The sequence below is a fragment of the Hyperoodon ampullatus genome, assembly GCF_949752795.1.
Source record: "Hyperoodon ampullatus genome assembly, chromosome: 19".
Lineage (NCBI taxonomy): Eukaryota > Metazoa > Chordata > Mammalia > Artiodactyla > Ziphiidae > Hyperoodon > Hyperoodon ampullatus.
In genome coordinates this window covers 52,598,782-52,611,700 of record NC_136932.1, presented here as the reverse complement: position 1 = coordinate 52,611,700, position 12,919 = coordinate 52,598,782, and the positions used below count along the sequence as shown (strand labels likewise).

General features: G+C 38.8%; 1 protein-coding gene across 1 annotated transcript in view; it reads left to right on the top strand.

The window, feature by feature from the left end:
- Positions 1 to 12,919, top strand: part of USP32 (ubiquitin specific peptidase 32) — a gene marked incomplete at its 5' end in the record, with an annotated part of 208,328 nt that overhangs the window by 52,128 nt on the left and 143,281 nt on the right. The window contains one exon of the mRNA XM_079726437.1: positions 12,792 to 12,919. Within this exon, the coding sequence (XP_079582563.1) occupies positions 12,792 to 12,919 (128 nt within the window). The remainder of the gene's footprint in view (positions 1 to 12,791) is intronic.

The window sequence follows — 12,919 nt, the reverse complement described above, 5'->3', positions numbered from 1 at the left end:
GCCGCGGAGCGGCTGGGCCCGTGAGCCATGGCCGCTGAGCCTGCGCCTCCGGAGCCTGTGCTCCACAACGGGAGAGGCCACAACAGTGAGAGGCCTGCACACTGCAAAAAAAAAAAAAAAAAAAAAAAAAAAAAAAAAAAAAAAAAAAAAACAAAAAAAAACTCAGGAATAGCTTAGAGTGTCATTCCATGCAGTTGCATCTGATACCTCTATCTATCTAGGATTAAGTTTGGATGAATATTAAACAGAAAATATGTGAGATATAGTTCTTTATTTTTCTCATACATAAATCTGGAGATAGAATATCCAGAGGTTTTATGGCAGTTCTGTGGTCATTAAGCTTTTTCTGTCTCTTTGACTTCACCATCTTTAGTGTATGGTTTTTAACTTCAAGTTCACTTATAGTGTAAAATGGCTTCTGGAGAGGCAGCCATCCCATCTTGAGATCCAGGTGGGAAGAAGAGATAATAGCAAAAGGACATAGCTAGCTATCTGGAGCTTTTAAGGTGTCTTCTTGGAGCAATTTCTATTACATTTCATTGGCTATTTCTAGTTCCATAGCAAGGGAAGCTGGAAAGTATAGTCTTTCACCTGGGAACATTATCACCTCGAAAAAAGGATTCTGTTTATCTGCCAGTTATCATTCCAACCTCATTTCCTGAGGCTCTGTTTCTTGTACCCTGTACTTCATTTATATCAGACTACCTGCAATCCCCTGATTATCCTTGCTACTTTATTCTTTTATATATGTTTTCCTTACATGGATTACACTTCTGCCCTTTTTGGCCAGGTGAACTCCTATCCTGCAAGGGTCAACATCTCTTGGAAGCCTTTCTTAATTACCAGCTGGGACAATTAATCACTCGCTATTTGGGGACTCCATTTTAATACCTCCTCTTTAACATTTCCTATCTGGCATAGCAGTTATTTTGGTTGTGCCTTTTTTCCCTACTGAATTTTGAAGTATTAGAATGCAGGGACTATATCTTATTCATTTTGACTGTGCCTGACACATAGTAGACATTTGATAAGTGATTGTTGAAAAAAATCATCTAAAAGTACAATTTAATAACAGCTAGGTGGAATGTTATTCTTGTAGGCCACATGCAATTAGGAACTGCCTCTAAGAACTACAGATAATGAATATATAGGGTATGTGGACTATAACATTAAAATGATGGAATTAGAGAAAGTTCTGAAATCCCTGGTTGAATGATTTGAACATACTTATTGCTTAAAACAAGGTGAAACATAATTAGTGTTGATAGCTCTGCTTTGTAAATGAATTTTTGTAAATGAATTTTTTTTTGGCAGATTATACTTCCCCCTCCTCTTTTAAAACAGTTATAACAAACTAACAGTTATAACAAACTAGGTCTGTTTCATCTTTGATTTTCTTTCCCAAGGACATTGTGTCCATTGCCTTGCTAAGTTGTACTTCATTATACAAGTCAAGTTGACTATGAGAAAAGAGAAAATATTCATTTAAACTTTCAGGAAGGAAGGCTGTCAATGGTCTTAGAACCTCAGATCAGGAAGTAAAGCTAACCTAATTTTTTTTATCCTTTTGACTTGGAATATATTTTCCCTCCCTCCCTTCCTTCCTTCCCCCCGCCACCCTTCTTTCTGCAGATTTTAGATACCGAAGTTTTTTGTGAAGAAATAGATCACAGTCTTCTCTCCCCGCATCCCCTTTTTTTCTCTAAGGCTAGGTTACTCCTAATTTCTGAAATGCTGCCCTTAGATGTAGTACAGATGGGATTTTGATCGCTCCCAATGGGGTTGAGAGTTTAAATCTTCAGTTTAGCTCTCTTCGGCTAGAGGTAATGGTTTAGTATTCCTGAAGGAGAGTTGTATGGTTGACTATTTTAGGGCCAACTTCTTTAGTAACACTTTTGATGGAAGTACCATTTTCTTTAGTACTTAACGTATCTAACTTGTGTTACAGAGATTTGTAAATATTTAGAAGAGTAGTATAAGATGTGAAATTCTTTACATGCCTATGGAGAAAAGAAAACCCAGTACACATGTAATACTTAGTATTCATGTTTATGGCAGATTATATTTTCAAAAGATAGCTATGACAAATATCTCCCATCCCACAAGCTGGTTACAATGTGACTTTGACACATTAGAATCTGTGGTTGCTCCTCTTGAACCTGGGCAGGTTTATGACTGCAGCAGAAGTGACAGTCTTGTTATTTCAGCTTTTAAAATTTGGGATACCAGTGGAATGTATGTTGATTTCCTGTGCCTCTTTGTCTAATATTTTCTCTCTAATCTTTCTGTTTTCACTTTGTTAACTTTCTTGTTCTATTTGCCTTCTTTTCCTCAATCTTGTTCTCTTTCTGTTCCCTGCATCATTTCTTTCTTTGGCCAGGGAGCGAATGATGGGCATTTTGGTAGACATCTTTCCGTAATACTGGAGACCTTAAACCGAGGCCGAGTGGCCCTTCCTCCTTCTTCCCTGTTATCAGAAAATGAGATAAAATGAGGAGGGATGGATTTTTAGGAGGGCTGATGTATGTCTCTCTGGCTTTCTTTTTCAAATTGTAAACTTTTTCAGTGTGGAACATGTTGTGTCTCTATGAACACTGAGCACTTAATAGAAGTCTTAGATTTAGTTTTTCATTAGCTTCTAGATTTGCATTCCTAATTTAAAAAATTTACACCTTATTATATACTTCTTTCACACTCTTACCAGAATAACTCCTGAAAAAGTAAAAACTCATTAGCATATTTATCACCCTAGATATTCCTTCCACTTCTCTTCCCATACTTTTCTGTTTTGCAGTCCCTACACTTTACATTCCGGCCTCTCAAACTGTCCTCTAAATATTCCTAACATCTTCTGACTTCTGTGTCATTGCTCACTCCCTTCCTGATACTTGACATGTTCTCCTGTCTCCCTGTCTTGTACTCATTCTTAACTTTCTAGTATGGGAACTGACCCCCTTTTATGAAACTTTCCTAGATTCCTCCCTTGTAATCTTTTCTTCTGTACTTCAGTATCACTTGTTTATACTCTTTAGGCTATTTATTACAGTCTACTTTGTGTTATTGGTATGTTACTTATGTATTCATTTATTTAGCAAACATTTGAATCCCTGGGTCCTACTTCCAGAGACTTCAGTGTATTGGTTTGGGATGGAGCCTGGGCATCAGAATTCTTTAAATGCCCCTCAGTTGATTCCAGGATTAACAACTAATAGAATAAAGATATAACACAGGGCTTCCCTGGTGGCGCAGTGGTTGGGAGTCGGCCTGCCGATGCAGGGGACACGGGTTCGTGCCCCGGTCCGGGAAGATCCCACATGCCGCGGAGCGGCTGGGCCCGTGAGCCATGGCCGCTGAGCCTGCGCGTCTGGAGCCTGTGCTCCACAACGGGAGAGGCCGCAGCAGTGCGAGGCCCACGTACCGCAAAAAAAAAAAAAAAAAAAAAAAAAAAGATATAACACAGTGCCCACCTGGCCTGTGGTAAACACTCAAATATTTGTTGACAGATTTTAAGCTTTTAAATCCAAGGACCATAGTTTATTTTTGTATCCCCCATAGCACCCAACACACTATTGCCTACTATTGTATACAGGTTTTCCCTATTTTCCGAAAGTAGAGCATTCCTGTGAAACCTCTTGTAAGCTGAAATGGCATAAAGCAAAGAGGCAGTCACCTTAGGACACATCTTGCTAACAATGTACAAAATAAATTGAGATAAAACATAAATGCTCACAGACATAGTTCAGAGCTATGGCAGCTTGATGCTGAGATGCTAGTGTAGTTCCCAGGGAAGGAGCTTGGCAATGCCACTCTTGCTGCTTGGGGTGCGTGATGCCTCTATATTAGCTCTCTGCAAAGCAAATACTAAAAGCTATTTTCGCCTTTTTTTGTAAAAGCAAAAATCCTCTTTAGATTTCTTTTGATTAGCGAAAACAGGTGCTAACATAGGTTTCTCATAAAAGCGAAGAGGCATAAAGTGAACTTTTGAAAAGTGGGGGATACCTGTATATAATTAGGTGAAATACATAGTTCTTTTCAGTTTTCATGATATTTCATGTAGTTGCAGGGGCCATTCAGAATATGCTTGGATTACTATGTAACTAGAAGCTGCTAGACAGCCGTAAAATGTTTTTTCTGCTCTTTTTTTTTTTTTTTGGCTGTGCCTGCGGGGCAAGTGGGATCCTAGTTCCCCAACCAGGGATTGAACCTGCGCCCCCTGCATTGGAAGTGCGGAGTCTTAACCACTGGATCTACAGGGAAGTCCCTGTTTTTTCTGCTCTTGTTTGTATTTTTAAAATAAATTTAAAAATACCCTCTAGAGAAGTCTTGGATTTACTGAACTCTAAACTAGTCTTGTGTTTGATCTTTGGGTTAAATATAGAATATGAGCTCCATTCTTTAATCTGATACAACGTAGTCTTCATAAAATGTGACTTTAGTTCAAATATGATTAGGAGCTTTTATAGATAAATATAATAAATATAGCAAATGAATGTACCCATGCTTCGAGTAAATATAATATTTAGCCCAACCTATAGCCAGTGCATGCAGCAGAATTATCAGATTGAACCTTTGACCTATTCAGACCATATGGCTCCTGACTTGCTTCTTTTATGTGATGTTGATAGCAAAATTTGTTTTACAAAGGAAGGTTTTATTTTGTCCATAATTTTGGGGAATGTTAATAACCTTTTAATTAAAAGTGCTTATGAATACTCATGCTTATGTGACTAACCTGGCTTTGAGTAAGACAGCACTCATGGTCAAATCCAATGCAGTTGGCCCTCTGTATCCACAGGTTCCTCATCTGTGGATTCAACCAAGTGTGGATCGGAAATATTGGGGGGAAAAAAATCCAGAAAGTTCCAAAAAGCAAAACTTCAATTTGCCACCCCTGCTACACACAGACAACTATTTATGTAGCATTTACATTGTATTGACAGCAATTTATTGGTACCTAGTATTTACACTGATTAGGTATTATAAGGAATATAGAGATGATTTAAAGTATAGAGGAGGACTTTTGTAGGTTACATGCAAATACTACACCATTTTATATAAGGGACTTTTTTTTTTTTTTGTAGTACGCGGGCCTCTCACTGTTGTGGCCTCTCCCGTTGCGGAGCACAGGCTCCGGATGCGCAGGCTCGGCGGCCATGGCTCACAGGCCCAGCCTCTCCACGGCATGTGGGATCTTCCCGGACCGGGGCACGAACCCATAACCCATGTCCCCTGCATCGACAGGCGGACTCCCAACCACTGCGCCACCAGGGAAGCCCTATATAAGGGACTTTGATCATCTGTGGATTTTGGTATGGGATGGGGGTGGGGTGGGTTTGCTGGTCCTGGAACCAATGCCCCGAAGGTACTAAGGGTTGACTTGGGTACGTTCTTTACAATTAATGACAATACTTTCTGTATGCTTGTCTGTCAAACCTACAGAAATTGCCTTCCTCTTCTGCTTGCTCTCTTTTCCTTTCCTCCCCTTTGTTCCAGTGTTAGGTGGCAGCTGGATCTGCTTGGATGGTAACATTAGTCTATAGGTAAGGAGGAAAAAGGATAGGGGAAGAAAAATTTGTTGTTGTTTGTTGGACTTTTACCTCCTTTCTCCAGTCCTCATTTTCACAACGTTCCTCCAGAGTTAGGAGTAGAAAGTAAACAGGGGCTGCTCTCATTACTGCTAGAAATCTCCTCCTGCCCACAGACTGTCATTATTGGGCAACCATTATTTTTGTGTCTTTGTTTTATACATATATATATATGTAAGTGACCGTGTTGGATCCGAACATATATATATTTTGTTTGTGTCCTTAACCATTTGGCCAGAGGTTGCCAAACTTGGCAGCTGGTGGGCCATATTTAGACTGCACGTTGATTAATTTTTTTTTAATATTAGCTGCTAACACTTTTAATGTGGAGAGATTTCACAAAAAATTCATATTCCTGGTTTCCTCATTGCCACATTGCAGCATAGGCCTGGAACTTAGTAGCAGCTTCAAGCTGTAGGAGGAGTATGTGCTCTCTAGGGTTCCACAGACCCCACCTGGCCCACTTCATCATTTATATTATCCTCCGGCTCCCTGTAGGTATTTCCGTTTTTGAGGTTTGCATCACCAGTCTTTACTACCACCAGTAATGCCTTTTATGCTTGAACTTGTGTTCCAGCGCAGAGGAGCTACAGAATATTTTTATTCATATACAGCTTTTCTTCCCAGTGTGAGGTCGGAGAATAGTCAAGTGTAAGGGAGATGCCTTATGTTTCTGGCCTTTTGAGTTGGAATTACACATATATTTTCATTTATTTGGACAATATTTATTGATAGTGATGGTAAAGGATCAGATGAAATGTGGTTCAGAAATAGCAGAGAGTATTAAAGAAACACAGGTTTCTTGTCAGTGCCCACGGCCCTGAATATGTAGTCCTTCAGCGAGACATAGACTGCCTGGAGTGAATTCAGTGTCCTCGCCTTAGCTCACCACAGTACACTGTTGCCTTTCACCCTGCTCCGAAAGCCAAGTGATGAGAAAGGGTGGGAAAGTCTTGGATGAGAAGGTGTCCAGGAAGCACAAATTCGTGGCTACAATTAACTCAAATCAGCCATGTTAGTCACAGTTATATCAGCTGATATAACCTGTAAATCTTACTTAGCTTGGAAGACTACCATTTTCTCTTAAAAACTGGTGATTAGGTTGTTTATGCTGATAAGTTGCTATATTAGGTTTATTATAGATCAAATAGGTCTTGAGAATGTCATGCTATAGATGATCAAATGTAAAAAGAATTCACAAGGAGATCTTTATAGAGAGTATATATGCAAATCACTAGATGCACCTAGCAATCTGTTTTGCTCTAACTTGTGCTTAGTAATGTAGTTTTAGAGCACTCTTCCCCCTTTTTAGATGTTCTTCCTCTGTGCACAACTGTGTCTTTTATGTTTACTATATTGTCATTGTTTATTCATGAGCCAGTCTCTTGGCTGTGAGTTCCTTGAAAGCAGACTTGGAGGTCTTATTAGTTTTGTGTTCCTCATGGCCTAGCACAGTGTTTGGGCCTATGATCAGTAAGGGCACAGTAGCCTTTAATTAATTAATGATTTGTTGATTGATTGATTGCATTTCAGGAGCGTCTTACTGGAAGGATTCTGTTTCTGTGGTGGGGACCATAATCTTTGTTTTATCTCTGTTTCAGTATTTGCCCTTTCTGTGTAATTGCTTTTACTTTTGTGCTATAATCATTACGTGATTATCAAGTACTTTCTTTTTCTTACCATATCTTGGTAATTGATTGTGAGTTGCTAATTCTCACTAATGGAATATTTTGAAAACTGACATGTCTTGAAGTCACCAAGGCTTTTTTGTTGGATGAGATTTGTGTTAAATTCTCTTGAAAATCTATTTTGATATGAGAAAAGAAAACTTTCTCCGTTGGTTCTTTGCCTTGGGTGTTCCCTTGTCTTTCATTCACACTTACTTCCTGTTTGAGGAAGGATTTTAGTTCTGTTTCTGTAGTTTTCAATAAGATTCTGGTTAGTTTCTTGACTTTTTTTTTTTTTTTTTTGCGGTACGCGGGCCTCTCACTGCCGTGGCCTCTCCCGCTGCCGTGGCCTCTCCCGCTGCGGAGCACAGGCTCCAGACGCGCAGGCCCAGCGTCCGTGGCTCACGGGCCCAGCCGCTCCGCGGCATGTGGGATCCTCCCGGACCGGGGCACGAATCCGTGTCCCCTGCATTGGCAGGCGGACTCCCAACCACTGCGCCACCAGGGAAGCCCAGTTTCTTGACTCTTACGACGGTGTTATAGGTGGACTTGAAATGTTTCTACAGTTCCTTAGATTAAGAAAAACCTAAAGTAAAACCAGCCCTTGAGATTTATTTTTTGAAGGTGAAATACCTCTTTAAGCTATTCCCATTGTGGTCAAATATATTAGTTTACTGTCCAAATGTATTAGTTTACTGTCATGCTTTCCTTTTTTATTCTGGAGTCCTTCATTTCTAATCTAGTCTTGTTCTCTAGGCTTATGCATAGCTGTCCTGCTGGGATATCATATCATAATCATCCTAGAAATTCCCTTTACCTCTCTCATGCTACAGTCAGTGTTTCCTGGATCCCTTTTCTTTCCTTTGTTTACCCCCTCATTTTGTTGTAGGACATTCTCCTGTAGCTTTCTGGAAAAGGTACAGGAGAGATTGTACTTTTTCCTTGTTATATTTTTATAGTTACCCTATTCTTATTTGGATGCAATTTTCTTTTTCTCCTTTTCTGAGAATATTTGGAGGTTTTCATATTTTTTTCTTCTTTCTTCATTATTTCTGTTCACCCCTCCCGTTTCTCCCATTTGTTTGTTTTGGTACCTTTCTTTTTGGAATCTTCCTCAATTTTTGGTGTTCCTTGTCAGTTCATTCATTTTTTCAGTCTACTCTATTGATATATAATTTACATACAATAAAATGCACAGATTTTAAGTATTCAGTTTAGTAAGTTTTGACAATCATATTCACTTTTGTAGCCACCACCCCAATCAAATATATAAGACATTTCCATCAGCTCAGAAGGGTTCCCTCCTATCTCTTTGCAGTGTCTGTTCCCTACAATTCCAGCCACATACTCCCCACTTCACCACCTGTCAACCACTGTCTTTGACATCACAGCTAGTTTTGCCTCTTTAAGTCTTTTATATAATGCAGTCGTATGGTATATGTTCTTTTGTTTCTGGCTTATTTTGCTCAGCATAGTTTTTGAGATCCACTTATGTTGGTGCATGAATCAGTGGCTTCTTCATTTTTATTGCAGAATACTATTCCATTGTATGGATATACCACATTTATTCATCTGTTCAAGGATCAAGGGGTTGTTGTTTCTAGTGTTTTTGCTGTTGTTAATAAAGCTCCTTTGTATGTTCCTGTACAGTATTTCTTGGGTGAATAGCAAAGAGTGGAATTATTGGGTCATAACGTAAGTATATGCTTAACTTTATAATAACTGCCAAACTGCCTTTTTATTTTAAAGAGTGATGCATTAAAAGATGGACGGGAAGACTTACATGTTTGAGTATATCGCTTGTTGACGTGTGGATTTTCCTTTTGGGAACCCAGCCATTTCTAAAGGGGGAACGGAGACAGTCCCCTCACCCCATGTCAGTAACAGTAGGGCTTTGTTCTAGAATCATTTACTTTCTTCCGAGAAGAATCCTCATTGATTCTGCCAGGTGATATATATATGAGAATAGGGCAAGGGAGGACAGCTGGGTGCAAATGCTCACTTAATCTTCACCTTTTTTCATACCTCATTGTCCTTCCTATAGCTCTCAGCTAAATCTGGTGTTTCCATGTATGGAGGCTTTCTGTGTCAGTGTCTCCAGAGAACGTATCTCTGGTTTTTGATATATATCTACATCTAAAAGTGATGTGCGGGGGTGGGTAGATGGTAGATTGGTGCGTGACTGTGTTGTGCTGCAAGGGACCCAAGAGTCTAAGCACTTCTCATATAACTTTCAACCAATTTCTCTTCAATCCCACCTTTTACCCTCACCCTTTTTTTTTTTTGTGGTAACTGGTACAATGAATTCGAGTCTTTTTTGGGTGCTCTAGACAGAGTAAGTTAGTTCACTTTCTTGTTCACATTTCTCAACTGCTGGTGCTTACGTTTCAATTTTATTTTATCTGCTCAGGTCAGTCACTCCTCCAGACACTAATGTTCCCCAGAAAAAATTGACTGCCTCTTAGATCCTCAGTTCTTTTTTCTCCTATTCTCTTTGTCCTTGTGAGCTTATGTCCTTTTTTATTCTTGCTGTAATTTTAGTGAAGTCTTTGGAGAGAGAGGAGATAGAAAAACCACACGTGTTCAGTTTTCTATTTTTTCCAGAAATTGCTTTTTCTTTCTAAAACTAAAATAACTGCATTAATATTATGTTTTCCTACCCTAAAATTTTACTAGGCTTGATTCTCTTTTGTCTTCCGTCTTGCCTGAATCTTTTTTTTTTTTTTTTGGTACGCGGGCCTCTCACTGTTGTGGCCTCTTCCGTTGCGGAGCACAGGCTCCGGACGCGCAGGCTCAGCGGCCATGGCTCACGGGCCCAGCCGCTCCGCGGCATGTGGGATCTTCCCAGACCGGGGCACGAACCCGTATCGCCTGCATTGGCAGGCGGACTCTCAACCACTGCGCCACCAGGGAAGCCCTTGCCTGAATCTTTATTTTTAAAGTTTTCAAAGTTTCACTTGTACAATGAACACTTTTATGTATTCCTTATCTACAGATGAACTAATTGTTAGCTTGTTTATTTTGAATAAAAATACTATTTATTTTCAGTAAATATGGATCTCTGGCAGTATTTTAGTGTCTGATAGTTTCTTTTGTGCATATACAATAACTTATTCAATCTGTCTTCTGCTGATGGACATTGTTTGCTTTTACAAATGCTTTAAAAAACTTATATGTACATTTTCTCCTGTTATAAGGGAATAAATTCATTAGTCATCTGGTTGCTATTTTTTTAACATATTACCAAACAGTCCTTCAAATATCTGTAACCAACAGTGTATGAAATTATCATTTTATATCACAATGGTTGATTTTTCTTGTCTCCTCCACTAGACTATGAGCATCCTAATTTGTTAGTAAAACCATTAATGAAAATTAGGCATATTGAAGAAATAGGTATTCCGGTAGCTGAAGTAATTTCTTCTTTTTATTGTAATTTATAAAATGAGCTTTGTTCTGTTTCTCACTTTTGTATTCTAAAAAGGAAAAAAAATTAGTAACTTGGGGCTATTAATATTATGAATTCTTTTTTTAATGAATTAAGCATCTAGTATTCATACTTTTCTCTAGCTACTTATTCAAGTATTAGTTCTTATTGTTTTATCATTGCCCTACAGGTTGTTGAACTCATGAACTTTCCCTCCCTACCACAGACTTTCATTGAATGATAATCTATGTGCCAGGGCACTCTTTAGTCTTTATCTTGCTGGCCCTTTCTGCCTTACTTGAGACTGTAGACCAGCCCTTTTTCTTGTCCTTTGGAGACTACACTCTTGTTTTTCCTGTTCTAACTATTCCTTGTCGATCTTGTTTGAGTATATTTTCTTTCTCCACAGGTACTGTAAGCTTTGGTTTCTCCCAGTTTTGTCTCTGTCTCATTTGTGCTCTTCATTCATGGCTTTAATTGCCACCTATAGGTTGATGACTCTCATCAAACCTCTCCTAAGCTTTACACTCATAATTGTAAAAACCCAATGGATCTCCCCAAGGTTCCTCATTTTCAGTATGTCCTTATCAGAATTTATCTTTTTTTTTCTTCCTCACTATTTTTTAAAAAATATTTAAAATTTATTTATTTGGCTCTGCTGGGTGTTAGTTGCGGCACGCAGGATGTTTGTTGCCGCGTGCGGGATCTTCATTGCGGCATGCAGAATCTTTAGTTGTGGCATCCAAACCCTTAGTTGCGGCTTGTGGGCTCTAATCTAGTTCCCTGACTAGGGATTGAACCTGGACCCCCTGCATTGGGAGTGTGGAGTCTTAGCCACTGGACCACCAGGGAAGTCCCAACTTCCTCACTTACTCTTTTTCGTACATTCCCTTTCTACGTGCTAAGACCATCCTTCAAGTTTCCCAGGATAGAATCCTGAGTGTTATTCTAGATTGCTTCTACTTTTAGTCAAGCTTCAGATTCTACTGACTTTTCCTTCTAAATATTTCCCAGATTTAGCTCCTCCTTTTCTCCTCTTAGTAGCAGTCTATCTTTTGCTTCCACATTTGTCCCATTCTCTATAGAACTGGTAAACTATCTGAATTTTATCTGACTGTGTCTTGTTTCCTGTCTGCCTGGAGTTTTTATCTGAATTGTGTCGGACAGAATCCCTTCCTTATTATGACAGAACCAAATTTCTCTGAATTGGTCAATGACTGCTTTCGGTTTATCACTTTCTACTCCCTGCCTTATTCATTTTGTTCTCGTAACATACAATTCTCCGTACGATCTATACATCATGCTCTATGCATTATACTTGGAAACAAACTATTATGTCTGCTTGGCATGCCCTTGTCCATTTTGCCTGGGTTAGTCTTTAAAAGTTTAAGTAATCATCCTCTCTGTCCAGAAGTCTTTGTCTTTCTTCTCTAGCATGGGATAAAGGTACTAATTCTGTGCCTCCATAGTGATGATTGTACTGACCACATAATACTAAAGGGTATTTATTTTTCTGTCCTTGTAAACAGAGATTGTTCTATTCAGTGGAAAAAAAGGCTTCAATGCCTAAAGTAAAGTAATGGCTCAGTAATTTTTTTTGAGAGTGGATGTCTAAAAATTATAGTTTATTAAAATCATCTATTTATAGGTTACTTTCTTTGTAGATGATGACACGGTCTAAACTAAACTTAGGGGGTGTCTTCTGCATGGATAGATACATGCTCAAAGAGTAGAAATAATATAATTTTTATCCCAGAGGCAATGAGTGCATTGCTGCTAAAAACATATTAATGCCAGCATCTAAGGCCATTTAGCTTACTTGCTAATTTGAAGTACTTGTTACTTCTTCCTTACCCCTGCCTAAAATTTGTATGTATAATTTAATGTTCTGTCATTTGAAAATAGTGGGTCAGGAATTTGCGTATTTATTTTCTAGATTAGATTTGAAAATATTAGAATTATGAAAAATATCTTTGGATTTATTTGACTTATTTGGAAAGAGAAATAATATTTGCCAATTTTTATTAGGAATTGGGTTGAAAAAATGTAAAGATTTTGAGAGATGACTTTTCTCCTCTAGTTTCTTACGCATCTTCTCTTTCTGAATTTCAGTTACAGATGTAGAGCTGAAACGACTGAAAGATGCCTTCAAGAGGACCTGTGGACTCTCATATTACATGGGCCAGCACTGCTTCATCAGAGAAGTGCTTGGGGATGGAGTGCCTCCAAAAGTTGCTGAG